The 25737-nt window shown below is 41.4% G+C and overlaps 3 protein-coding genes across 8 annotated transcripts; 2 read left to right on the top strand and 1 right to left on the bottom strand.

Annotated features, from left to right (window-relative positions):
• Nucleotides 1-6249: 6249 nt before the first annotated feature.
• Nucleotides 6250-11293, bottom strand: LOC137786137 (low affinity immunoglobulin gamma Fc region receptor III-A-like). 6 transcript variants are annotated; one of them, XM_068577786.1, is made up of 9 exons: nucleotides 11199-11293; nucleotides 9613-9863; nucleotides 9380-9445; nucleotides 9154-9315; nucleotides 8612-8751; nucleotides 8444-8488; nucleotides 8058-8288; nucleotides 7735-7980; nucleotides 6250-6492 (listed from the first exon to the last, which is right to left on the bottom strand). In XM_068577786.1, the coding sequence occupies exons 5-9, from the start codon at nucleotides 8640-8642 to the stop codon at nucleotides 6344-6346; spliced, it is 702 nt and encodes a 233-aa protein (XP_068433887.1). In that variant the 5' UTR covers nucleotides 8643-8751; nucleotides 9154-9315; nucleotides 9380-9445; nucleotides 9613-9863; nucleotides 11199-11293; the 3' UTR covers nucleotides 6250-6343. The 6 variants fall into 6 exon arrangements, with proteins under 6 accessions (XP_068433887.1, XP_068433888.1, XP_068433889.1 ...); XM_068577787.1 differs by having other exon boundaries at nucleotides 9154-9258; XM_068577788.1 differs by having other exon boundaries at nucleotides 9154-9196.
• Nucleotides 11294-11512: 219 nt separating this feature from the next.
• LOC137786136 (kinocilin-like) lies at nucleotides 11513-16562 on the top strand. Its single transcript, XM_068577781.1, has 5 exons — nucleotides 11513-11987; nucleotides 13772-13840; nucleotides 13932-14003; nucleotides 15264-15357; nucleotides 16351-16562. Exons 1-5 carry the CDS (start codon nucleotides 11840-11842, stop codon nucleotides 16424-16426), a joined length of 459 nt encoding a protein of 152 aa, XP_068433882.1. The 5' UTR covers nucleotides 11513-11839; the 3' UTR covers nucleotides 16427-16562.
• A 1432-nt stretch (nucleotides 16563-17994) lies between these two features.
• LOC137786135 (transmembrane protein 275-like) lies at nucleotides 17995-20318 on the top strand. The gene is made up of 2 exons (XM_068577780.1): nucleotides 17995-18658; nucleotides 19584-20318. The coding sequence occupies exon 2, from the start codon at nucleotides 19698-19700 to the stop codon at nucleotides 20316-20318; it is 621 nt and encodes a 206-aa protein (XP_068433881.1). The 5' UTR covers nucleotides 17995-18658; nucleotides 19584-19697.
• The last annotated feature ends 5419 nt before the right edge of the window (nucleotides 20319-25737 follow it).

Below are 25737 nucleotides of genomic sequence, written 5' to 3'. Positions count from 1 at the left end.
GTCTCGTTCATTCAGATCACTGCCCCATTCCACATATGTGGTTTCATAAACGTGGTTTATGAAGTCATCATGATGTGAGAATGGATTTTGGTGATCTGAAGCCTGTCTCACGAACCTGGATTTCCGCTTAGCGAGGTAACTTCTGGATTAACTCTGGGTTTTCCGTCTCACGAAGCTGGTTCACGGGGGTACGTTTCCCCGGTAACTTACGCTGAACGCCTAACCTGCTCCGGAGCAGGTTAAGTTCCTGGATAAGATCTCAGCGGGGATATAAGATGCCGACTGGCCAATCATTGTCTTGGAAAAATGGCCTGCCCATTTCTACAGAATCCCGTTGAGGAATGCGCACGGATAGTAAGAGCAGTGCTCTGCAGGGAGCGCGTGGTTCGTGACCGGCAAAATCATCCATCATACACGTAGCTTGGAAGATATTATAATAAACTTACTGACCGCTTTGAACTATGTTCTTGTATTTTGTTTTAACTTGCTCCCATGTTCCTTTAGCTCCACTGTGGTTGCAACTGAAATGAGGTTAAATTGTTAAAACGAAAAGGTAATTAAAAATAAGAATATACATTTGAGACAGTGATTTAATATTACAATCCCAGTAATTTACGAATTAACAGAATCACTGTTTTTTTTGTTGAAACGATTCCTTTGGCTTCTGGCTGCTGCAGCAGTGTTGCTTTATGCTTTTTGCTTGTATTCTTTCTCTATATTTTTCATACATTCTTAAGATCGTAATTTGCTCCTCCGTTGTAAAATACGTTGCTCTCGGCCGCTTCTCCATGGTGAACGATTGGTCAAACGGAGTTAACTCTGCTCCTTTTATGTGCACGGGCACAGATCTAGATGAGACACTCCTGGGTTGACTTAATGAGTTGATAACCGGCTTCGTGAGACCAAAAAGCGAGACCACGGACATCTGGTTAAGTACAGGTGGATAACTGAGGGAAACCCCGAGTATGTTAACCCAGCTTTGTGAGACAGGCCTCTGGAAGAACTCTCGCCCTGTAAAACCTAATATAACTAATATCACTCCTTCATCAATGAGAAAGTGAGCTGCTTTTTGTCTGGTGGGAGTGGCCAACTTATCCAGTAAACTTTCACTAAACCGGCTCAGGTTAGGGTATTTCGATGTGTGGCTATAGTGATTAATCTAAACTGGCTTCGTGGAACCGAAAAGCCCGATCTACGTCATCTTATCCTGGAAATTATCCAGCCATATCAGTAAACCACGTACGAGGAACAGGGCCCTGTTCCCTATTTCAGTTGAAAAAACATCAGCACAAACATGAGTGTTGTGAACATACTGACAGATACGTGGTGTGTCCTGCAGGTTACTGAGAGCAGAGGCTGAGGAAAGAAGATGTGTGCAGGTCGACCACATACAGCTGCTAAATTCATGCATTTTGTAATATGTCGACCAAACAATTTTTTTCCAATTGCAGAATCACAGTTTTGTAATTTTTCTTTAAATCCAAATGTTTTCAAACTGTTGTCTGTGATGAAATTTTTTTGTGAGAGCCGTACCCGTACAATATCGCAGGCGCTGCACATTTGCAGAGAGAGTAACTGTATTCTTATTTAATGAGAATGGTAAGATGGTCATCTTCATCATTGTATTTATCATCAGAGGACTTCAGCTAACTCACAGCAGCAGTTAAACCACATTGTTCTTCTTCTGAGATGCCGTTTAACAGAACGGAGGTGTTGGAGGTCGCAACTCACTCAGTAACATAATTATATCAATTTGACCTGAAACCAATAGACAAACATTCATACTGTGAGAAATGATAGCATTCCTTCTGATGCATGAACCAAACTGTTTATTTTTACTTTTCATGTCAACATTGGATTACTTCTTAAGAAAGAAATACAAATAAATACATTTTTATCTAAATTGAGTGTCTTTATTTCCACAAAATAAAGACAAGATGAAGCATTTATATTAACATTTGTGAGAGAAGCTTCTTAAATGAGCTCATGTAAAACATAATATGTGCTCAGTTTCACCAAATGTTTCATAAAATGATTGTAGAGAGCGTACATGCTCCATCGATGTACGGAGACAATGACGTTGCTGTTTTCAAGTCTATGTATGACTCCGTGGAGCATATGCTGAACACATTCTGAATATTATACTGAGTATCAGTTTAACAATCTAAATGTGGATGGTTTCTCTATCATACATTTTAATAGTAGATGTCTCTATTCAAATTTTAATGAAATTAAATACTATTTAAATTCATTAAAGATGGTATGTTTTATTTATGAACACAGTAAATACTGTATTGATATAAAAAAAATGTATACCAATGTGTGAATTATGTGAAATTGGATGAAACGTCAGCTTCTCGTCTGAGCTCTGCAGCTCAAATCATCCGTCAGAGGATGGCTGCATGAGGACATTAGCATTTCAAAATGTAACTTCACATCTTCACAGCTCATGATATGTACAATTAAAGATGATTTAATATGAATATACACAACGTTGTACTTGTGCTACCTAACTGGAATTACACAATGTACATCCGTTTTGTTCAACTTTTTTCTTTACTTTATTAATAAACACAACATGTTCTTATTATTTTTGTAAACCTTGACTATGTTTTGTAACATGGTTGGACTTCCTCATTCCACTCATTTGGCTTTGCTCAGGTATTCTCTGTGAAGACGTGATGGTGAACAGCTTGTCCTTTAGGCTGGAAGACAAACACAATAAGAACATACAATATGAAGTATATATGTATATAAAGGAACATGTCAGTGCAGTTACAGCCTGGACATAGCTGTTCTGCACAACACCTCAAGGCTTGACTTTAAACAACAATATGTGTGTTGTGAGTTACTGATTTAACAAATGTGAACACATAGCTTATTCCAAACTAATCATCAACTAAAACACCCTAATAATGATGATGCGTTTAGGTTACAAGACGTATTGACTTCATACAACAATTCCCACTATGGAGTCAACTCATTGTTATATGAACCACTCTCCTCATCCTTAAAAGCATTATAATCAAAGCTTTGAACAAAGGAAAGCTAAACACTGCTGCATCAAGTTAATTGTGGACTTATGAATAGTGTTCACATTGTCAACTGAGTCAAACTTGTGTTTCATAAACGCCGTTAGCTCTGACACATCCCGCTTGTTGCTTAAGGTTCAGAAGTGCACATACAAAAATGTATGCCTTGTGAGTAAAGTTTTATAAATGCATTTAAAACCATATACATACATGGTTTTATAGAGAAAATTAACATTATTTCACAACCCTTATACCAACAGATCATACGTCTTCTTAAATATGTTCAATCTCTACGATCCATCCAATAAGAAGTTGATGCAGTCTTACCAACGATACCGTAGAATACAAGTCATTCCCTTTTAAAGACGGCATGGTACTTTCTGCTGTAGCCTCTGCTTTGAAAAAAGAAGGAATGATGTCAGAGTGTTGGACAAATACTGTATTACTAGAACACAAATTTTATCACAAAATTGGTCTCTGATGTTGTTTTTTATCAAAATGAGTTACCATTCAAATAGCTTTTTTTTTTTGAACACGAGTCTTACCCAGCTGTCTAGTGTCAGTCGGTCCCAAGCAGTGGTACAGCGGTCCAGACAGCAATGCATTCTCACCGGGAGGAGAGACCGTGCTAGTCAGCTGACAGGTAAACACGTCCGCGTGTTCAGCACCAACTGAGGGTTCATTTGTTCAGTTGAATTCTTTTTCTTTGAAGTAGGGATAGTTTAACCTTTGGGGTTGTGCATCTTTATCAGATCAATACAACTCTTACATCTTTAGTTAAGTAAAACCATGGTCATGTGTTTGCTTAACATGTAAACAATACCATTTAAAAGTATAATGTGAGGCTTTACCATAGAACACACGTAACACGTGTGAAGGGAGGACAGGTCCAACAAACACAGAACCTTTAGCTGTGTGTCCCAAAATGTTTGTTGCCAAAACTCTAACTTGGGACAATTTGTGTCCCTACACATAAAATCAGTCGATAGCATTCAGAGACGAGTTCAATGACTGTCGTCAGACTGTGTTGATGGTTATCACATGTTAGATTAGAAAAACCTTGAGCGGTCATGCGAAGAGAAGTCCATAGTTTAATGAGTTTTAATAAAACAGATTTAATAAAACAGTTGAGGCTCATCAGCGCACTGTTGCCTCGCTTCAGCAACGCAGCCCATTTACAGTCCAACCTGCAAATACTTCCTGTCTGTTGCATCCACGAAAGCACACCGAACAAAGGTTTGGCATTGTTTAATGCTCCTCAGTCCCTGAGCCTCTGGCCTCTCATTGGTCAGTATCACTGCATGCGTCACAGCTGGACATTTCACTGCATGTAGTTAGTTACAAGGGGCAGAGTCTTCCACTTCTCCAGCCACAAAAAACAAGGTCCGCTAAACTAACAAGAAAGTAGTCCCTCCTTAAAGGAGCAGTAACACGGTCCTATCACATGCAGCATCCATCTTGTTTTACACATCCCATGCATACCTGAAACACCGCTCAGTGACAAAAAAACAAGAGTGACATCCTACTATTAATAATACATGTTTCATACGGCTTCATTAATATCCCTTAATAATTATTAATTATTGTATCCCTTTTATGCATTGCAATTTACACATGGACAACCTGTATTGACCAGGGCAACTTATAAAAAACGTATTACAATTCTACATAAATGATACATTTAAAAAGAAATGCTGTTCTAGGGAGTACATTTCTTTCGACTACACCTTGAATAAAGACAATGGCAGCAGCACTTAGGCAGCACTTAGATCGCTCTTACTGATAGCACTTTGTAGTTTGACTTTATTTAAGAAATTGTACTCTCTTGATTCCTGTTGTTCTTAGTTCGTACTTACAGTTGAATGGACTTATTGTAAGTCGCTTTGGATAAAAGCGTCAGCTAAATGATATGTAATGTAATGTACATTTCTTGCTGTGTTGTGTACGGGACATGACATAGAAAGATCTAAATAAATAAATATAATTATAAAATGTTACATATGTGGGATACCAAGTATAGGATGACAGATCCATCAGCATCCTGATGCAGGTAACTCACCTGCTGGATCCACAGCTGCTCCAGGTGTTAATGTGGACAGGAAGAGCAATGCTGCAGGACAAGTTCAGTTTGTTAAGTTACATTACATTGATTCATGTATTGACGGGTGGAATCCGATGACTGTTTACACAATTAGAATTGAAAAAGATGGTTATGTCCATAAATGCGTTTGCATGTTAAAGTGTGTGTTCATATAAACCTATTTATTAGAGTGTTTGACGTCTACTATGACGCCATACATGTGACTGTGTGTTTAAGGTTGGGTGCCTCTCTTGTTTAGCATCTTGCTTGGTTACGAGTATACATCCTAATACTGCACCTCTCCTCGCTGCAGGCCAGTGAAACACTGTTTCTATACAGATATTTGCTGCTTGAGATCTTTGTTGCATGCTGGACTCAATCTTTTAGGAGAAGCACTCATGACGTGCAATATCCATTACGTTTAAGTACTTTTATACACATTCTTATTTTTATTCCATCTCTAGATTTAACATTCTTCTTACTATTTTTTAGTTGGTTTTATTACTTCATTTATATTACTTGATTGTTATCTTTATTTATGAGCAATGCTGCAGTAATGCGGTAATTTACCCACTGAGGGATTAATAATGGATTATTTTATCTTGTGATCTTGGCTTTGTGAACACACTGTTGAGGGCTAACTAGTTCAATGATCTCATCTACTGGTAATAATAGAGCGTTAACCACACACTGAGTGTATCTGCTTCAAATGAAGCGATGCGTTACTATGAAGTGAGACGCTGACCACAGTGGTTGTGTTTAAAAGCAGAAGCAGCTCTGAGTGTTGTTCTCACACACATGAACAGACATGAACGAAGCAGTCAGTTTAACTGTAAAACCGTAATAATGAACAGATACTTCATAAAAATAGACTCAGGTATTTTAGTTCACTAGAGAGCTCAGAGGACGGCTGCATGAGGACATTAGCATTTCCAAATGTAACTTCACATCTTCACAGCTCATGATATGTACCATTGAATATGATGTAATATGAATATACAAAACGTTGTACTTGTGCCACCTAACTGGAATAACGCAATGTATACTTGTTTCGCTCAATTTGTTCTTCAGTTATTAATAAACCCAACATGATATTATTTTTTTAATAGTATGTTTTTAATATGGTTGAACACTAAATAATCATCTCCCGACACTAAGCAGCAGGAACACAAGGTCAGACTCGTCACCTGCAGAGTACAGTAGCTGTGAGCGCTTCTCATCATCAAAGTTCTCAGTGAAATGTTTCCGCACCTCTTTGGCAATAATCTTTGCCAAAGTGAAGAAGTCCGACCACCAACAGCAGAACCATGAAGAGAGAGGTCACAACGATCCATGGTGAAGGACTGGAGGAGGACGGGCTGGAGGGGGGAGGTCTCGTCTCTTCAGTGAAATCAAGGAGAGAAGGATTTATGCTAATTATATCACATATACACTATGATAAAAATAAATCTAAAATTTCTGTAGATGCTTTTCATATTCATGTTTAGTGAAGTTCAGGTTAGGTTAGTGAGGTCAGTACAACACAGCTATGCAGCTGTAGTTGTGTCTAGAAATGTTCTGTTCTCAAGGGAACTTTAGTCACACACCTGCACTCCTCAACACTCACACCTGTTTATCAATATATTGACACTAGAGAAGCAGACTGGACGTTGCACGTCCCTTTCTGTGAGAAAAGATGAGAACACGGGATTCTCCTCCTCTCGACAGGTTAGAGCCAATGAAATGTTAATTTGCTTATGATATGTTGATGCCGGAAAACCGTGTAAGAGCCGAACTTCCGGTTATTCGGGGTGTTGTTTTAGACGGTCAACCTGCGTTGACTGGACGACTCCCTGCTTTTGCAACTGCAGCGCTTGATACTTTACCTGTGATCGAGGAAATGAATTACGAGAACGAGAGAAGTTGTCGGGCTGAATTCTCCTGAAGGCTACACCAGGCTTCCAATAATTGATACACGCTAACAATTTGGTGACCCCGACGTTAGTTGGTTGACCTGGTCAAGGAGGAGGCTACACCAGGCTTCCAATAATTGATACACGCTAACAATTACCGTTGAAAAGTTTGGGGTCACCCAGACACATTTTTAGTTTCTTCACACGTTCTCACATGGCCTTAATTTCTAAGAACAAGAATAGACTGGCGAGTTTTACATGAAAGTTCTTTTTTTCTGGCCATTTTGAGAGTATAATCGAACCCACAAATGTGATGCTCCTGATACTCAACTGGCTCAAAGGAAAGCCAGTTTTATAGCTTCTCTCACCAGCAGAACTGTTTTCAGCTGTGCTAACATCATTGCACAAGAGTTTCAAGGGTTTTCTACTCATCGACTAGTCTTCTAAGGCTTTTAGCAAACACAATGTACCATTACAACAGTGGAGTGATCACTGCTGGAAATGAGTCTCTTTCCACCTATGTAGATATTTCATTAAAAACCAGACGTTTCACTTAGAATAGTCATTGACTACATTATCAATGTATAGAGTGTACTTCTGATTCATTTAATGTTACTTTCATTGAAAAAAACAGTACTTTTCTTTGAAAAAGAAGGACATTTCTAAGTGACCCCAAACTTTTGAACGGTAGTGTATATATTATTGTGAAACATTGCTGTGAAACATTTACCTCTGACGGTTATCCGGCTCTCTTGTGAGTCTCCAGCGTCAGAGATGCTGCACCTGTAGAGTCCTTCATCAGACTTAGAGACATTGAAGATGGAGATGTTTCCCGCGGAGCCGCTCGCGATGAAGACGCCGTCTTTATAGAAATCAGCCGTGAGGTCGGAGGACGTCGTCTTGTTCCTGCAGCGCAGAGCGACGTCGTCTCCCTCCGCCGCAGGAAGGACGGGACTCTCCAGGATCACCGAGCCGGCTGGAAGACACGCGTTTGATGTCCACGTTACAGTCGTGGCGTTTTAATGACAACGTGTTCTATTAATGCAGACGTACCAGTGACAGTGATGTTGATGCTGTTGCTCCTCACTGCTCCGGTCTCACACCAGTACTCTCCACTGTCTTCTGGGAAAGCATGTTGAATGGAGCAGGAGGACCCCGTTGGGTCTATCTTAGCAGGAGACCTACATGACAGCTCTTCTCCTTTGAGCTCCTCACAACGGAAAGTCACAGTCTCATATTCAAAGAACTGCAGTCTGTCTGCGACGACATGAAGAAACACTGAACCTGAGACAAAACATAGATGTTTGTGTTGTTGATTTGTAAACTGGTGGAATATAGATCTGAAATCAATCTGCACATCAAACACAATAAAAACGACGTCATTCCAGTTCACTAAAATCACAGGAGAACAAGTTGGTGAGCAACCAGCTGGTACTCACCAACTCTCTGATCAGGTGCACAGAGCAGGAATAAGACATTCAGAGCTGGAGACACAAAGAAGAAGAGCTTAACACCGCTGAGACGTGTTAATTGCATCCACATGTTGTGTCTGGAAGGTCTGTTAAACAAAATAACTGGTCCACTCATAAACACATGTCAGTACTCACAGAGTCGGATGCAGAGCGCCGTGAACTCCATGTCGTCTCTCCGCTGTGAGCATGAGTTCAGCAGTGGGACGTGGTCTCTTCCTGTGTGGCTGTGTTTCTGCTGTTGGTGCAGCTCTAATTCTGAGCTTGAGACTGAAAACCTTGTGTGAGGTGGAAATATCCTCAGTGGTTAGTTAGGTTAGTGTCAGTGGGTGAAGCTAGAGAAGAGACTCACATACAAGAGGACATGAAGAACTTCAAACAGAAAAGTTTGAACCAACGGTGGAGAGACGTTCCATAGAGATAAAGAATGATCGTCACCCATAACAAGGCGGAAACAAATCTTATATTCATTATTTTCAAACTTTTATAACTCAGTGTCAGCTGCACTTAAAGTGATTGTGACTACTTGACTCTCTCTCTCTCTCTCTCTCTCTCTCTCTCTCTCTCTCTCTCTCTCTCTCTATATATATATATATATATATATATATATATATATATAGACACATACACATCATGTTCCTATAAAAGGGGCATAAGGAAAAACAAAGACTGATATGTACCCTCATCACAGCTGGGATCAAGTCATGTCATCAAGTCAGAGGACTAGAGGTAGAACACACACATGACCAGAACATGTCAACATGAGACAGGATGATGAAGTCCTGCTTCATGTGGAAGAAGAGCTCATGGTCCAGTGTTGTCGGTCGAGGAAATGAGCAGAACTGTAAATTATTTAGAATCTTCATCTAGAAACAAAGAACTAAAAGACACCTCATGTTTACTCACAGCTCTGCACATGCTGCCCGCAAGGAGAGATACTCTGCATCACTCTCTTCATCTTCAACTCAATCACTGATGCAACAGACAATAATTACAATGTAAATAAATACATATCTTCTTGTACTTTGGCTTGTAAGAATTAAATCCCCACTAATATAATGGAAGTGTGTAAGATGGACGTGTGTGTGTATGGATGTGTATGACATCTTTCTGTCAAACAATTAGGACAGCAGACTCACCCTGGCTTCAGCAGGAGCAGGTGATGCTTGTGTCATCACCAGAGAGGAACCAGATGTGATGCAGCTTCTTCTGGAGGTGAAGCTGGGTTTGTTCTTCTGGAAGTGGAGCTGGGTTTATTCTTCTGGAAGTGGAGCTGGGTTTGTTCTTCTGGAAGTGGAGCTGGGTTTGTTCTTCTGGAGGTAATAGCTGGGTTTGTTCTTCTGGAGGTAATAGCTGAGTTTGTTCTTCTGGAGGTAGAGCATCTTCATCCCTGCAGGACAGTGTTTCTTTACATGAAGATGCAGAGTCATCCTCCTGCTGTCCTTCATCTTTGAAGAGTGAAGCGTCTATATCTATTACATCTATATGTATTAATCACAACAGGGACAGTAAATACTGAAAATAGAGCCCATAGTGACACACAAACACATGGATAGGTCAAATAAATATATGTAATTATGCTTTTGTTGCTTTGTTTACATGGTATAAATATTCTTTAACAAGTACTGCAGTCAAAAAAAGTATTAAAATTTAGCATCAAAACAAACATTAAGTATATTTACTTACACTCGTTTTAATATGCTGGTAGTTTGATAATCAATAATAACACACCATCCGTTATTAGTTAGGTATATGTTGTATGATAACCTTAATCTGATAACTAACGAGTACCTCATTCGTAACTCTTTCTGTCACATAATGTAGAGCAGTTAATGTACATTATGTACATAATGTTGTAGTAGTAGTAGTAGTAGTAGTAGTAGTAGTAGTAGTAGTAGTAGTAGTAGTAGTACATTATCTAGATAATGTACTACTATTACTACTACTACTACTACTACTACTACTACTACTACTACTACTACTACTACATGCACCTTGAAGTAACGTCACTCAGCGTGCACGTCTATGCGCGTTCACGTGACTCAAATGAAGCTTAAACAACACTGGAGAAACACGACTAACTTTATAGCTTTGTGATCAAGAACATTTCAACACTAATCCTCATTATATTTCAGGTCATTTTTATTCATTTAAATGACTTACACGTAACGTCCAAAAAAACGGAGAGAGAACTAACGGCATCCCGGGATTATTTAGCTCAATGCCCGAAACAGAGCCCCCATTCATTCTCTATGGCGGTGCTGAAATCCGCCGATGTAATATAGCTTTGGCCACTAGTGGCGCAGTGGAGCAGTTTTGAGTTGAGCTCCTCCCCTTCCTCTCCCTCTCTTTTCCATACTTTCCCCGTCTCTTCCTGCGTCAGACACAGCGCGGAGCAGAGTATCAACAACACGGCCAACGCATGTTTTTTCAGTATCAAAAACTGAATGTGACTGAACGTACAGAGTTGCAGCCTCCAATAGTGTCTTCTACTGCTACATAAATGAATAACAATGACCTGCAATGTATGTAATAAACATAGAGTTGTAAATGCGCGCACACACACACACACACACACACACACACACACACACACACACACACGCACGCACGCACACGCACGCACGCACACACACACACAGACACACACATTGATTGATAATAGATGTAGACATATAGACTTCACATAGAGTTGCCAAACGGGAAAAGTGTTTCTCTTTCTCACCACTAAGTTCATTTGTTATCCTTTTCACCAGCATTAATCCTGCTTACCCTCCTTTTCCCTCTGTTGCCATGGATATGCTATTCCTATGGCAACTGCATGCCTTTGAGGATGGCCTCGGGCCCCCACTGTACAGGACTCTCTGAACCATTCATTACATATTCCCTTCAAGCTCACAGACAAAGCACACAAGTAAAACATACTCTAACTCCTTCTCTCTAATTGTGGCCATTTTCTCTCTCTCTCTCTCTCTCTCTCTCTCTCTCTCTCTCTCTCTCTCTCTCTCTCTCTCTCTCTCTCTCTCTCTCCATCTCCCTTTCTCTTGTTATACTTCTGTCCTTGTGCGCTTTATTTCTTCGCTGTCATAACAGCAAGTGGCCCAAGCTTTTCTAATTTTCGGTGGCAATGGAAACCAGAGCTCCGTCTTTAAAGATGCATGAGACGTTCTTGAGCTTTGGGGAACGGAGATGGAGGCTCTGCCAGAGAAAGTGTTTCTGTGTCGGAGGGAGTGAAAGAGGCCCGTGCAGATGTCAGTGAAGGTGAATGTGGCAGCGAGGGCTTGAAGCAGAGCATTTAGTATTGAGACTGTTCACTGTTTGTGTGTGTGGGTTTGAGGAGCAGGTGGGAGGGCCTCCACCTGCTGAATGAACCCTGTCAGCATTGGGCAGTACCACGGGCTACGGGTGGGATCAGCCTTGCTCAGCATTGTGGCGGGCTGCATCATCATTGGGGTGTCCAGGGAGTGTGACGCTGATGCTGTCGGAGGGATCTTCCTGGGAGCGGGAGGCCTCGGTGAGTGTGTGTGGAAGTTTTTAGGCACTATGGCACCATGTTGGGAAAGATATTTAATCATTATTAAGTCATTGATTGTCTTTATTGCTCAATACGTGAAGTCGTGTGACCAAATATTAGTCATTAAAGAAACATAATTAAACACCCTGGTACTTTATGCCTTTTCTTACTTATAAGAGACTTACACATACATCATGTTGACCTTTTAGAGACCTCTGTGTAAAAAGTCTGATACGTCTGTTTGTAGTCTTAGAGACCCCCTCTGCGATACCTGGTTAAATACTAATTGTAATTCTCACCATAATACCATTATTCAAAACCAATCATTTACCCTTAATCCGCGTGCAGGTAGATTGTAAGAGGTTACTCACAATGTAAGAAAACCTACTCCACATTTTTCCGATAAATGATTTATCGGAAAACAAAAGGATTACATATTTGTCCATGCATGCCCCATATTAACAATGTAATAATGTGTTATAACCTTCATTGAATATGCTAGTTTAGGTTGTGACAAAAAGAAAAGTGACACTTGGGAATTTTTTACGATGTTGTGCTTTAATTAGGTCAGAGTTAAGAGAAAGATGGTACACAGCATTGATCCTTATCTTTTCATATGCAACAGTGGGATCTGTGGGATCTGTGAGACCCCAAACAATAAGGAAGTAAAACGTATGTTCTACAGAGTGTTGTCTGGCTCGAGGAGGACACATTCAAACCCAACGGCCAAACTGAGAAATCCTTTTTTTAAATCCCAAAATAGTGAAAGTTATTTTCCTGTGACATTTCCCCCCTCTACCGCTCTTGAAAAAGATACCATGTGATCGCTCGATACAACCGTGTAACTGGAACCAACTGAGAGCCTGAGGAGTGCCAGTGCCAAAATGAAAGAGCGAGAAAGGGAGAGAGTAAAGAGCAGGGCTTTCGATCCGACCACGACAACATCAGCATGCATAGTTAATGGTGAACCTATTCCCATTGTTGATTTAATCAGCTTTCAATAATTTATTTGTGATTTAATGTGCACAAGAGTTTTGGCAAATCAGAACTGAGCACAGAAGCTTGTCGGAGACATTCGCAGACTAAGTAGCATCTAATTATGTGTTTTGGGGCTGATGCGCCTTGATGCCTCCTCCGACACATAGGCTGACTAATGAGTGTGAACGGAGTGTTCTTGACAGATTCCTTTCACTCCTTCTGCAGTTTCATGACATTTTAAGCACATGCATGCTCGTCACAGACGCCCTTGGGACTTGCCAGGGTTTAATGTCAACTCTTGTGGCTTATAAGGGAAATCAATAACTGTTGAATGGGAGCGGAGCGCCACTGAGAGGCACACAAGCCCCGCGGTTCAGATATTAATGTATACTTTGAGCCGAACAGGGATGAAACATCACACGTTGTATCTGGTACACTAAAAATAATTTGAAGGCTATTTCATCAAAGGCTCTCATTGTTGTGACGTCGCAACTTATATAAAGAGCTGCTCTATCTACCCTCTGGTGTGCCTCACATGCAATTAAATTAGATATCCCTTCATAATGACATTGTCTTTTGGGCCTGCGCTGTACACAACATTTTTCCTCCACTCCTGGTTTTGTTTCTGTCCCAATTTTTTATTTTCTTTGATTACCTATCCTTTCTTTTGAAGCCCCGATTGTGACAAATACTCACACTGTAGCATTTGAATCTGTTCTTACTTCTCATTTGTCCTACCAACAGTGGATAATACAAGCAGGGTTCATGTGTGATTCATCAATTTGGTTATGCTGTCTGCTTCCCAGGCCTGCTCATATCCATCTACCCCTTTATAAAAGCCTGGCTGAACCTCAACCACATACTTCCATCCTTTGGTATGTCGTTTGATTTGAACATTCAATTTAAACAAACTTTTAAAGATATTTAAAGTCACACTTTGTTTTGCCTCTTGTCTTAATAACCCAGGGAACTTCAGAGTGCACCCAACGACTGCCAATCCCGCTCCCGATCAACCTGTGGAGACTCTAAGAAGAGAAGGTGAGTGATGTGGAGCCTTTTGCTTGCTATTTCAACAGCAAGGCAGCCAACCACATACATAACTTTAACTGACATGTTTTCCAGTTTGCTCCTCAGTAGCGAGCTGCCATGTTTGTGTCCAGTATTGAGAGTGAATCTGCTACCTGCATGTCTGCACTCTGCAGAGCTGATTAATACCAACGAGAAAGAAGTTGGGTCTGGGTGGTTATTGCAGAGCATCAATCATCTTACTAATGTCGCATGGGGTGCAGTTGAATAGTAAAAAGAAAACGAAAAGGAGAGCAAGAAAGAGATAGAGAGAGGGAAGAAGAGAGAGGGGGGAGGATAGAGAGAAAATTACATGTTTTTTTCTTTCATAACCACCTTTTATTGACCCAGATGGAAAACATTATGAGATCGAGGAAAGATGTGAAAGAAAAGATGTACTGTGCTGCTTTCTCTACGAATGTTAGTTCACCGGAAAATCCAGGACCACATATAACAGTAATGTACTGTGATTACACAAGAAAATACATCTTGAAAAGAAGACCTGCGTGATTTGTAAGTCTAAATTGTGTTTAAGTTCATTTTAGAGATTTAAGAGAAGCATGTAAAGTATCTCCCCATGGTCATTACTCAAAGAGATTTATTTGTTTCATCACACTGGCTTTGTATAAACAATACATATTTCTTAATATTATTTTATTCTATACTCAGGCAACACCATTTATAATCCAGCATTAACTCTTGAACTAATTCCCGGAATATCATGTAAAAAACAGATTTACTGTTTGAACAGGAAACACATGTATCCCAAATTATTTTCAAACCCAAATGTTCCTGTTAAATTACACTGTTGAAAAAGAAAAAAAGTTGGTCAGGCGTTATTAGCAATAAACTGTGAGCTGGCAATTTCTCCTTCTCTTTTTTACGAGATCTTTTGGAAGCTACAGTTGCTTATGCATGCTCGTATGACTTATTTTTGTTGATCTGTTTTTATGTGACGAAGACAGATTCATACATGTAACCACATAATAGACAATCTAAGTATCTGTGTGTGTGTCTGCGTGTGTGTGTGTGTTTTCTCCCTTACATTTTTTTCTCACTTGCCTTTATAATACGATACAGCTGTCGGACTGTTACATTGCATATTTTCAGCGTGTTGACCTGCTCTCCTGGAGAGACCTCCTGTGGTCTGTGTACATTGAGTATGGTCTAGACATCTGAAAAGAGGCATGTATAAATAACATTGACTTGAATTGATGCATGTGCTCTCGACAGGGACCCAGAGTCAGCTAAATCTGGAGCGCTCTAAGAGTCGAATGGGAACCTTCGTGGAGGGTGGGCCGACAGCTGAGACCAACCCAGAAGAGGGGTATGTGGACAATATTCCTAAAATGCAAGAAAGGAAACAATGAGCATGAAGGGCAGGTACATCATGTGTTACAAAGACCATGATGTCACCCTAACTGAGGAGTTCTTCTTCCTCAGATCATTAACCTCAACATAATCTAATCACTGCATTCATCCCTGATATTCTTCAACTTTAGAATGTTTTGACACCAGATTATTGTTTTTATGTCATCAGTCAACCAATAGTGCGGGATTGTTTTGCCCCAATGTAAATGCCCCAAAATGAATGAACTGAAACCTCAAAGACTTTTAGTGAGACATTTTCTGGCCCATAAAGCTGAGTGTTAACACTCAACTGCCCCCATGACGAGGAACAATCACTTGAACTTACTAGAGTGACAGAGATATTTCGAGGATAATGTTGTGGTCATGCTTTTAGTTCCCTGTAATGAGATCATGATGCCCTGCCAGACGGAGACTTCAAAGTCGTGCAGGAATTTGACCTAGATGGTTTAGATGTGTGCGTCTGCTTTCATCTCTCAGAGTCAATTTGGGGTTTGAGGCAGTCACATGCAAGGCGTGAGATTGATTGATTTGATGGCTTATTAATTGTATTCAATGTTGCTCTTTTTGTGATATGCCGGTAACGTTTTTTTTTTTGCCATGAGATGAGTTTACCTTGACAAAATGTAGCTATTAAGACTTAGCAATGCCAATGTTAGTTTTCTTACTGGTTACTTCAGCGTCAGGATCCAGAGAGACACTAACTATGTGGGACAATCATGTCAGTCATGTTTATTTTATTAATTTCCTTCAACTATCGGTTACATTTTTAGACGACTTGGAGGAAAAATAACATCAAATAGGTATTGTCACAAACTGAGGGAGGACATAACAAAGACAGACAAATACTTTTAGTCTAATCTTCTAGTTTGGCTCGAGGTGTTTCAGTTTTGCTTCATCAGACACAACACAACACCCTCCCTGACGCGAGTCATGCTCTGATGTGTTGCAGGACATCTTCAGACATGCCAGACATCTTATCTAGACGGAAACTGAAGCAGCCACCGTCTGATCAAGACCTGCCATGATGTCATCATATGACCTGGATGACCAATATTATCTCACTTCCCTGCTAAATCCTTTTCATCGAGTGGCTTTCAAAGCTGGGACAAAAGATAATGTTTTTCTGTGGAATTGTGGCTGAACTTCCTTGTTTGTTGAATTAATCTCATGCCATTACTTGTGTGGCCTAATAAATTCCTTTAAAGATCCAAATGTGATTGTTTGAGAAGTATTTCCAAAACTTCCTGCAGATGAGCGGAACAAATTAAGCCCAGTAGTCCCACTTGTGTGCGGCTCATCTCAGCATCTCACAATGTTCTCAGCCACCAATTAAAAAGCGGTAGCGGCTGTTATGTGACGTGGGACTCGTACAGGATTCGGCTCGAGCTCCCCTGCTTGTATTTTCACAAGCTAAAACAAATTGGATACACGCGTGCAGACAGCTTGACACACAATCTGCTACGTCCGATTGCATGCGCACACTGAGCTGCACCCCTGCAGTGAAACATAAAGCATTGATATTTAGGACAGCACAGGCAGACTGGCTGCTGCATGGGGAAGGACGCTGTGCTCTGACGAGAAAAAAAAAACTGTGGTGTGCTGCGAGGAAGAGTTTTGTCAGCAACAGTAGCCAGAGACGTCTTGTGGGGCCTTGATGACAGGCGGCAGTCTCCATCTCAGGCCTCAAATCACAATTGCTCTGTGGCTGTGTGTGAGGTTTAACAGTGGAGGGACACATAACAAACGCCTAATTGCACCTCATCCAGAGCGGGATAAAGGGATTAGCAATTAAACACGCCTGAATAAAATCTAGAATGAAAACCAGAAGGTGTGAACAACCTCAAAATCAGAACTGAAAACATTTAAAGGGCCAGTTCACCAAATCACAAACTGAACCCCACATTTTCTGAATTACCAAGAGGATCATGTAAATATATTTTCTTTTATAACAATTTATAGTGCACTCATTAAAATACTTTGTGAAGAAAATGAACATATATGGTTACTTGCTTGTTAAAGAGCTACTTTAAAGAGATTTATTTTGAGGTTTCCATCCCGCGAGAATGTCCCAATGCAATAGATGTAAATTACATTTCAATGGTCAGGATGCAAATCATAAGCTGCATAAAAGGTCTCAGCAAACAAAACTGAAGAGGTAAGAGGCAATGCTTTATTAACACCAGCCCTTAGACAGAATCTGGGTTGCCAGGTGGTGTTTAACCTTCTCCAGTGGTCCCTCTTTAAATCATTAGAAAGACAGTTCGACCTTTGAACTTCTGAACCCTTTATTCATAATTTAATTACAGATTTTTGTAACATGCCTATTGTATCTTTATAACTGCCAACCTGTTGGCCTATTTATTTATTAATGCCGTAATTATTCGTAATAACAGTGAGATTTCCCCCCACTTGTCAACCCTGAATTTGTTATAATTTATTACTTATATTTGTATAATTTAAATTTAATCAATTTCTAATTAAGCCATTACTTGATGTATGACTCCCCTACACAACGAGTTCAGAGAACAATCAGGTAACAAGTAAATAAAGAAGAGCTAGTGAGCTACAGGCAAGATATTTCCCTCCACACACGTACACGCGCGCGCGCCAACACACACACACACACACACACACACACACACACACACACACACACACACACACACACACACACACACACACACACACACACACACACACACACACGAGGTTGAGCACTAAAGGATGGGTGAGGAGACAGGGGAGTCACATCCAGAGGTCCACATGGAGAGGAGGTATCCTACGCGGCGGATCAAATAAATGCAATAATGACGCCACAGCCGCCACCGGAGAGACGCCTCGCGTACATACTGGCGGCCCCCCGCCTCCCTCCCCCCGTCCCCGTTGCAGGATGACCTGGCCGGTGCTACGTGCGTCTCGGTCCACATCAGGAGCAGCGCGCGGTGTTGCGTCTGTGTGCCAACTGAGAAGAAATGCCATCTCACTCACCTAGGAGATCTTTCCCCGCTTCTCCTCGTGGTATCGTCCTCAGCAGGTCGGATCGCGATGCTTCTGTGTGTCCGTGGCCACTGATTGAACGGCTGTCATGACTAGTGCCCTCAGCAGCGTGAAGCCACGGAGGCAGCATGAAAACCCCTCGTTTGGTGTTGATGCGCGCGCTAGCCTCTCAGTAATTACACCCGGTAATTAGACCGGCAATCTCGCTGCAAATCTACTGAATTAACAATGGAAAGACCTGCAGTACCTCGACATTCAGGGTAAGATGATTTTTTTGGGGGGGTTACGGGTTCATTTCACAGGAATGTGACACAACACAGTGCAGTAAGCGTAATTGAAATGTGTTCCAAGCAAAGCCTATAGTTCATGATTAAACGAACGGTTTGTGATGCTTTCGTGGTCATTTTACTGACATACACATTGACAAAAAATATACTCTTTTCCCCCACACCCTTTTTTGCTCATTTGCACTGTATATGCTCTTGAATGAGTTGATTAGATTGCAACTAAATACTGAAATGTCATTCACACAGTGGCCTTGCTGGCACAAATGAAGCAGCTGCAGTGCCATTGTACATATTTTACTTCACAGTCCAGATCAAATAAGTAGCAATTATGAACAAACATGCTCAATTATTAAGCAGCACGTATGCCTTTTCTTTTTTATATGGTGGTGCAAGAGTCACAGGGTGCATGCATCTCATTTACAGTGTGATATTGCAACAGATTCCCCATGGGCTCACCAATTTATGTTCATGTTTGCCTGAGTTATACAACTCAGTTGTCGCGTGTGTTGTTTTATTGGAATTGAGCAAAACAAGCAAAATTATATCTAAAACATAGTCCAGTTGATTGAAATGTATTTTCAGCTCTCCTTCCCCTGCATATGATACAGACTTCTGGTGTCTCTATGATATAAACGACAGCTATACTTAGAGCCAACTTTAACACTCACCTGCATAGTGGCCAGTGTATCAGATTTATATCACAATGAATGTGCAATTTATCAGGGTAGTAGGGCAGAGTGATGCTTGTTCAGGGCTTGTTACAGAGAGTCTCTCAGGAAGTACACTTCCCTAAAAATGCCCACTGTGATCATCACAGGCAGCGTTGATACACATTTTCACTGTCTGTATCCAAAACGAGACCCTTACAGCTGTCATGTTTTTACATTTACATTTACAGACAAAGATGTTCCCTGGCTGTGAATTTAAACATTGCCATTATGAAGAGTCTGGACTGAACCGCGGGGAGATTTGATAACACATTGGAAGACAGAGAGAGCTTGGAGGAGAAGACATGGTCATCACTGATGGAAACACTGGCACCCCTGTACCTAAAAAGGAGCCCCAGAAGAAGACGAGGAGGAAATCTCGCCCTCATGGCCTGCCGTCTCCGGCCCTCTGCTGTGCCTGCGGCCTATGCATCATGCTGGCTGGACTCAACATCACTCTCGTGGGAGCGTTCGCCTTCAGCACGCTGGTGCCTTCTGCAAATCCCCCGATCATCATCGGACCTATCCTTCTGCTGGTGGCCTTCTCCTTTTTCGGGGCCTGTTGCGTGTGCAGCCGCCTCCCCCCTCCCCACAGCTCGCGGAGGTCGAAGGTGGGTGGCAGGGGCGCGGGGCTGATGGGACACGGCGGGCTGGCTGGTGGGGCAGCGTTTGAAATAGAGATCAGCGAGCACACGCTGCAGGATACGACAGCCGTGCAGCTCAGCCCCACCTCGTCCCCAGGTTCGTCCCGGGCCTCCAGCCCAGAAAAAGAGACTCCTGATACGGCCCTACCAGGACCCTGCAAGCTCTTCACCATGGAGACCAATGGCTCTCCTTCTGTTTCCGCCACCGCAGTCTACTCAGCCTCCACAGCAGCAGGAGGGGAGGTGAGGCTCAACCTGCCGCGTGAAGAAGGGGTCCCCTAGGAAAGCAGAAACTTTTGCCAGTGTAAATATCCTTCTGGTCCCAGGGCTTGCTGGATGTGATCGTGTCCTCTGGTTTATGTCGTGCCATATTTCTGGTTGTGTACAGAATGCTTTTGATTTTCTTGCTGTGCAGCCAACTGGTAATTAGCATGCAAAGTTAAGGAAACCTCCAGGTCTTTGTTGATCATGGAATTCAAATTCCTACATAACTCGTGCTGTTTTTATTTTTTCCCCGAGATGTTTTTTTTTAATTTTTTTAACACAGGGCATTATGAATACTTTATGAACACCATTTATCTTTCATTGCTCCTCGCAGTGATTTCATAGGGCTGGAATGAAAAACATGATTGTTGATTTGTTCTGAAAACGTCAAGGTGAGATGTGAAAGGTTCAACAGTGAACCGGGACATCTGTGGTGACATTTGACATTTCGTGTGACATTCTCAGCGCTGAACTTTGTTTTGGAGGCATGATATATTATACGTCACAGGAGTCCCAAAGCAATATTCTCTCACCTGAGATTATAGTTCTTTTCACAAGTATGAATACACACTTCTTGTCTACAGCCAATGTATTTAACCATAACGGTCCATATTGAACAGTGTGTCACAGTGTATTTACACGTAAGCGTGTACAAAACATTTGTCACCACATTAACATTAACACATCACCACCTCCTTTTCAGATTTCACATTCAGGTTTCATTGAAGGGGATCACAACTCACAGTTTTAAAGGCACGTTCATCATGATATTTACAGTAATTCATAAACGGTGCAATGCAGTTAAGGTCGGAATCCAAGCAAAGTATAGGGACATACCTCACCGTGCAGCAAACAAAAGTGTCATGGTGACGATTTAGCCATCAGGAATTTTAAATTCGGAGTCGGACTCCACGCAGGAATGGTTTACAAATGTGAAGGTGTGGATTTTGCAGTGCTGAATTCTTATTCCGAATGTCTGATATGACAAACCTAGAAGTTAACTGCCACTGAACTTTGTATATAATAAAGGCAAGCCAAGACGTCTAACATAGTTTAGATATTCAGATTGCATAAAAAAAGAACTTATTCCCCACCACTGTGATGTCTTCTTGTCAGTTATGAACTCAACTGGTCAAAAAAGACATTCCCTGATTTCCTTTGAAAGGAAAGTTGCCTTAGACTGAACTATCAGGATCAAACTAATGAGGGCTAACAAAAGTGCACAGTAGCTTTTCTCTTTAGAAAGCTCTGGGTTCTTATTCCATATTATTAGGAAAGCCTCAACACATTTTTTGTTTTGTTTTTTGGGTGTAACAAATGCATGCAAACGGCTTCGATGTTCAATCCCCGCAGAAATGTACATGGAGAGGAAGAAGAGTGACCACGTGCACACAGACAGTCCACTGAACGGAGCAATCCCTACACGGTGTGAAAATTCCTTTTTTGTGACGCAGCTCCTCAACGAGATTGCTTTCTCTGTCAAAGCAGTTTGACGTGCTGAGCTTAAGTTTTGCATGTTCAGAGATCAACACCCTGTTGTGAACTATTGGTGTTATCTGTGTAACTTGTCTAGCACTTCGACAAAAATCTGGAAAAAGGTATGGATAGAATATTTTTGTGAAGATTTTCACGTGTTTATTTTCCAAAAGCGTACGATCCAAATGTGAATCCTTCAAGTGAACATGAGGTTGCTCATTATGTAACACCGTGTTCCTGCTACTTTCCATTTTGTGTCATCATGAAGTGAAATTAATTAATAAAAATAATAAAAATCCTTCCAGTGTCAAGTCTGGAGATGCAACTAATGGTTAGTTTTGTTATTGATTTAATCTGACAATTATTCACTGAAATAATAGATTTGTAAAAATAGTCGAAAAACCAACGCTACATAAAACAGAGAAAAACTGCAAATGATTTTTGTACTACTTCTACGCCACAAATAATCTGAAGCGGTAAATCTTTGTCAAAATTGTTGCTGATTCATTTTCTGTCAATCAACTGATCATCTTGTTGTTTCAGTGAAAATCTGCTGGATCGTCTGAAGAAGCCAACAAAAAAAGCTCCGCCTCCTTTAACACATCTCATCAAAGATGCCCTTGAGAAATAACTCAATATGAGCTCCATCTGGCTCCTCTACAAGTGCTTTTAAAGTTTCTATCACTGGAGGGCGCCACGATCACGTCTAGGAGCTTCAGCAAAGTTATATAAAATGCTGCTGTCGCTTTTTCATCAAGGCAGTAGATGTCAGTAGACCCTAACAAACCTCTGTTGGCTGCTGTTGAGGGCCTCTTGAGAACAAATGTATGGTAGTACATCATACTGGAATCGTAAACAACATATTGAATATTGGTATGCACAATCATTATATAATGATTTCTGTGTTGAGAAGTTTGCAAAGATAAACCCGCCAAAAGCGTCAGTGGTCCACATCATGCTTGGTGAAGATTTATTATTGCTGTGTTAGAGTTGCCTGTGTTTGGCAAATCTCACCTGATAGCACTAATGACACCAATAAAAAGATAGTTTTCGAGTACACACAATGCTGATGAAGCTCCCTTTGGGCTCATCAAGATGATGACGGCACAGATCTGGCGTGGCCTACTTTTCTGAGGCTGCCCACAGATGACAAAACAGAACCAGGATATTTTCTATTGAGTCCCGAAAGGCTCTAAAAACTATTGATTTCAATCTCACAGTTGTGTTTGTGATCAAAGTAGTACGCAGTGCAAGTTTTATATCCATTGAGTTTTGATTGACAGTTTAAAAAAAAAAAAGATTAAAGGCTTCTGGGATTTTGTCATGTTGATTCATAAGGGGACGTTTTGTCGATATAAAAATCCAGTTTACTTTGGTTTTATGAGAAGTATAAAAAGAACAGGATAGTGTGTGTGTGTGTGTGTGTGTGTGTGTGTGTGTGTGTGTGTGTGTGTGTGTGTGTGTGTGTGTGTGTGTGTGTGTGGCTCATTTATTACTAACGCTCCTAATGATGCTGATGCTATAAGTAATACTGTCACTGGTTTGAGCCAAACACCGAGGTCTTACATCGGCAGCATAAAGTATTTTTTCTTCCTGTGATTAAGCCCGCACGTGAAAACTACTGAAGCGCGACTCCATTCGAACGCCATCTCTCCAGGTTTATGTTGCGTTACAACTGTGAAACATGCTTCCTGCCTCTTCCGCCTGTTGGCCTTCACCGAAGAGGCTCATAAAACATATTAAATGTTTAGCCAGCTGGAGATTGGTAGATTTATGGCCTTCTGAAGGTGCTCTGGTTTATAGGGAAGATGCACACTGAAGAGAATATTCCCATGTTTATGCTCTTGGTGAGCAAAGGTCAGGGAGATGGGTCATGGTGTACTGCTGCAGTTAAGCTTACTTGTCACAAAAAAGGGAATACATGGAAGTCACCATTTGCCCTTTGAACACTCCATTGTGTCCTCAAACGTCTTTTATCAGCACTTTAATTGGAAAAGGCTTTGATTTCCAACAAAAAAAGGTCCCATGCTCTGTAAAACTCATCACTTTCACTTGGCCTTTCCACCGCTTTTTATAATAATGTTTTTACAGTTTCTCAGTGGGAAAGCAGACTCTTGCTAAAATTAAGTTATTGTTTTTTTAATGGCTTGACATGAGTGTCTGATGCCAAATTTTGGTTAATGACAAACATATTCGGCAGACACTTGACCTGAATTTCTATCATAGCCGCTATCAAATGTATCTCATGACTGCAAAATGTTAGCACTACAATAACAACAGAGCACTGTGAAAATCAAAAAGAAAAACATTTAAAGGGGCACATGCTGAGGCAATTGTTGACACTATGTTGCATCAATATTGATGAATTGCAGGAGAAGCCCCTCTGCGCCACAGTGTTACTAAACCACTGGCAGGCTGCTGGGACATCAAATATTATCCGAGCGCAGTTCATCTTTGTTCACCATTTTTTGAGCAGATTACAATGTCTGCCTCGTTCTCATAGATATCAAAGTCATCATCAGTGATGACTGACACCGATGTCCGTGATGCTAAGATACGATGTAAACACCTGAAAAAGGGCTGGAGATTATGGAGGCGAACGTACACAGCTAACCTCAGGTGTCTTCCTGACGGGATGCTGCACACAGACAAAACACTGCTGCAGCCACACACACACCTGCAATCACAAGCATCCCATCCGCTCTGAACCGGAGCGTGGCGGATCTCCACGTGCTGTTCGTGTGCCCATGTGGATGTGCAACAATCTTAGTTGAATGAGTCGGCAAGAGGAGGGGGATGGAGGGTGTAATCAAGCTGAAAAGATTAGGGGAAGACGAGCTGCTGAGGATCTATGGGAGCAGACACTAGTTATATAACCCTAACCCAGTTCACTCCGCTTCCAAAGCAAAACCAACTGGGAGGGAGGAGATGTGAGGATTTACTGAACTGGTGTGAATCCTTGTGTTTGAACTTAAATGAATGTGGCCGTTGGTTGTCTGCACGCGTTGTTGGTTTAGATGACAGTGGGTGACTTACTGATTGTTTTATCAAAATAAAAGCATTGGCTTTATTTAGTGCATGAGGAATTGCTAATGATCCTGTTGTTATTGTCTCAGAGTCCACCTTTGGTTATTGCTTCATGTCACTGGTGACTACAACAACCTATTTCGGGCCCTCCCTGTGACCCTACAGGTGTTGACACAAGTTTGGTGACCGAGCTCTCCGAGTATTTGACACGTGATTTGATCAGAAAACACAACAGACAACATTTATTCAGGGGTGATTTGGTGCGCTTCGTAAGTCCTGATGGTCTCTCTGACAGGTCTAGTTTAAGGGCAAGATGGAGAAGAAAAGCTCCTCACAGACACAGCAGATTTCGATTGAAACCAACGAGAGGCCTAATACTAATGCTGCAGTGTCCCGCATACCAATTGCCACCGACAATGGGTCCCTCGCCATTCTCGACTCCTCCATTCACCCACAGTAAATGGCAGTTTATTCAAGTTGCCGGCCTGTTGCATAACCACGTTTTTCACAAGTCTATAAGGAAACATACATCGTAACGTGCGGTGTGAAGATCCCAGTACAGTTTCTGGAAAATATCAAAGCACAGGGAAACTCTGCATGTTACAGTGTGACCGCCAGGGCATGGCTTTATGTGCATTAGTGCAGTGGCAGTGAAAATGCCGATCAATGTGGCTTTCGGGTGCTTCAGTGATACTGCAGCGTGAACAGTCAAGCAGGTTTTCCTTCACCAAGACTTTGACCTGTTCTGTGAATATTGTCCTTTTGCATGTGGCTCACTGTTTAACCAAGCAAATTGATAGACGGACTGAAAATAGACCGGTGGTGTGCCAATATTTAAAGGTGACTCCTGGATAAATATTCAACATGTGAGTCCAACATCACTGAGGAGAGTTGCACATGGTTTCTCGAGCATTGTGAATAGTACATCCCTGGT

This window comes from Clinocottus analis, unplaced genomic scaffold (assembly GCF_023055335.1).
Source record: "Clinocottus analis isolate CAN_PGR_092001 unplaced genomic scaffold, fCliAna1.0.p SCAF_155, whole genome shotgun sequence".
Classification (NCBI taxonomy): Eukaryota; Metazoa; Chordata; class Actinopteri; order Perciformes; family Cottidae; genus Clinocottus; species Clinocottus analis.
This window is presented reverse-complemented; position numbering and strand designations above follow the sequence as displayed.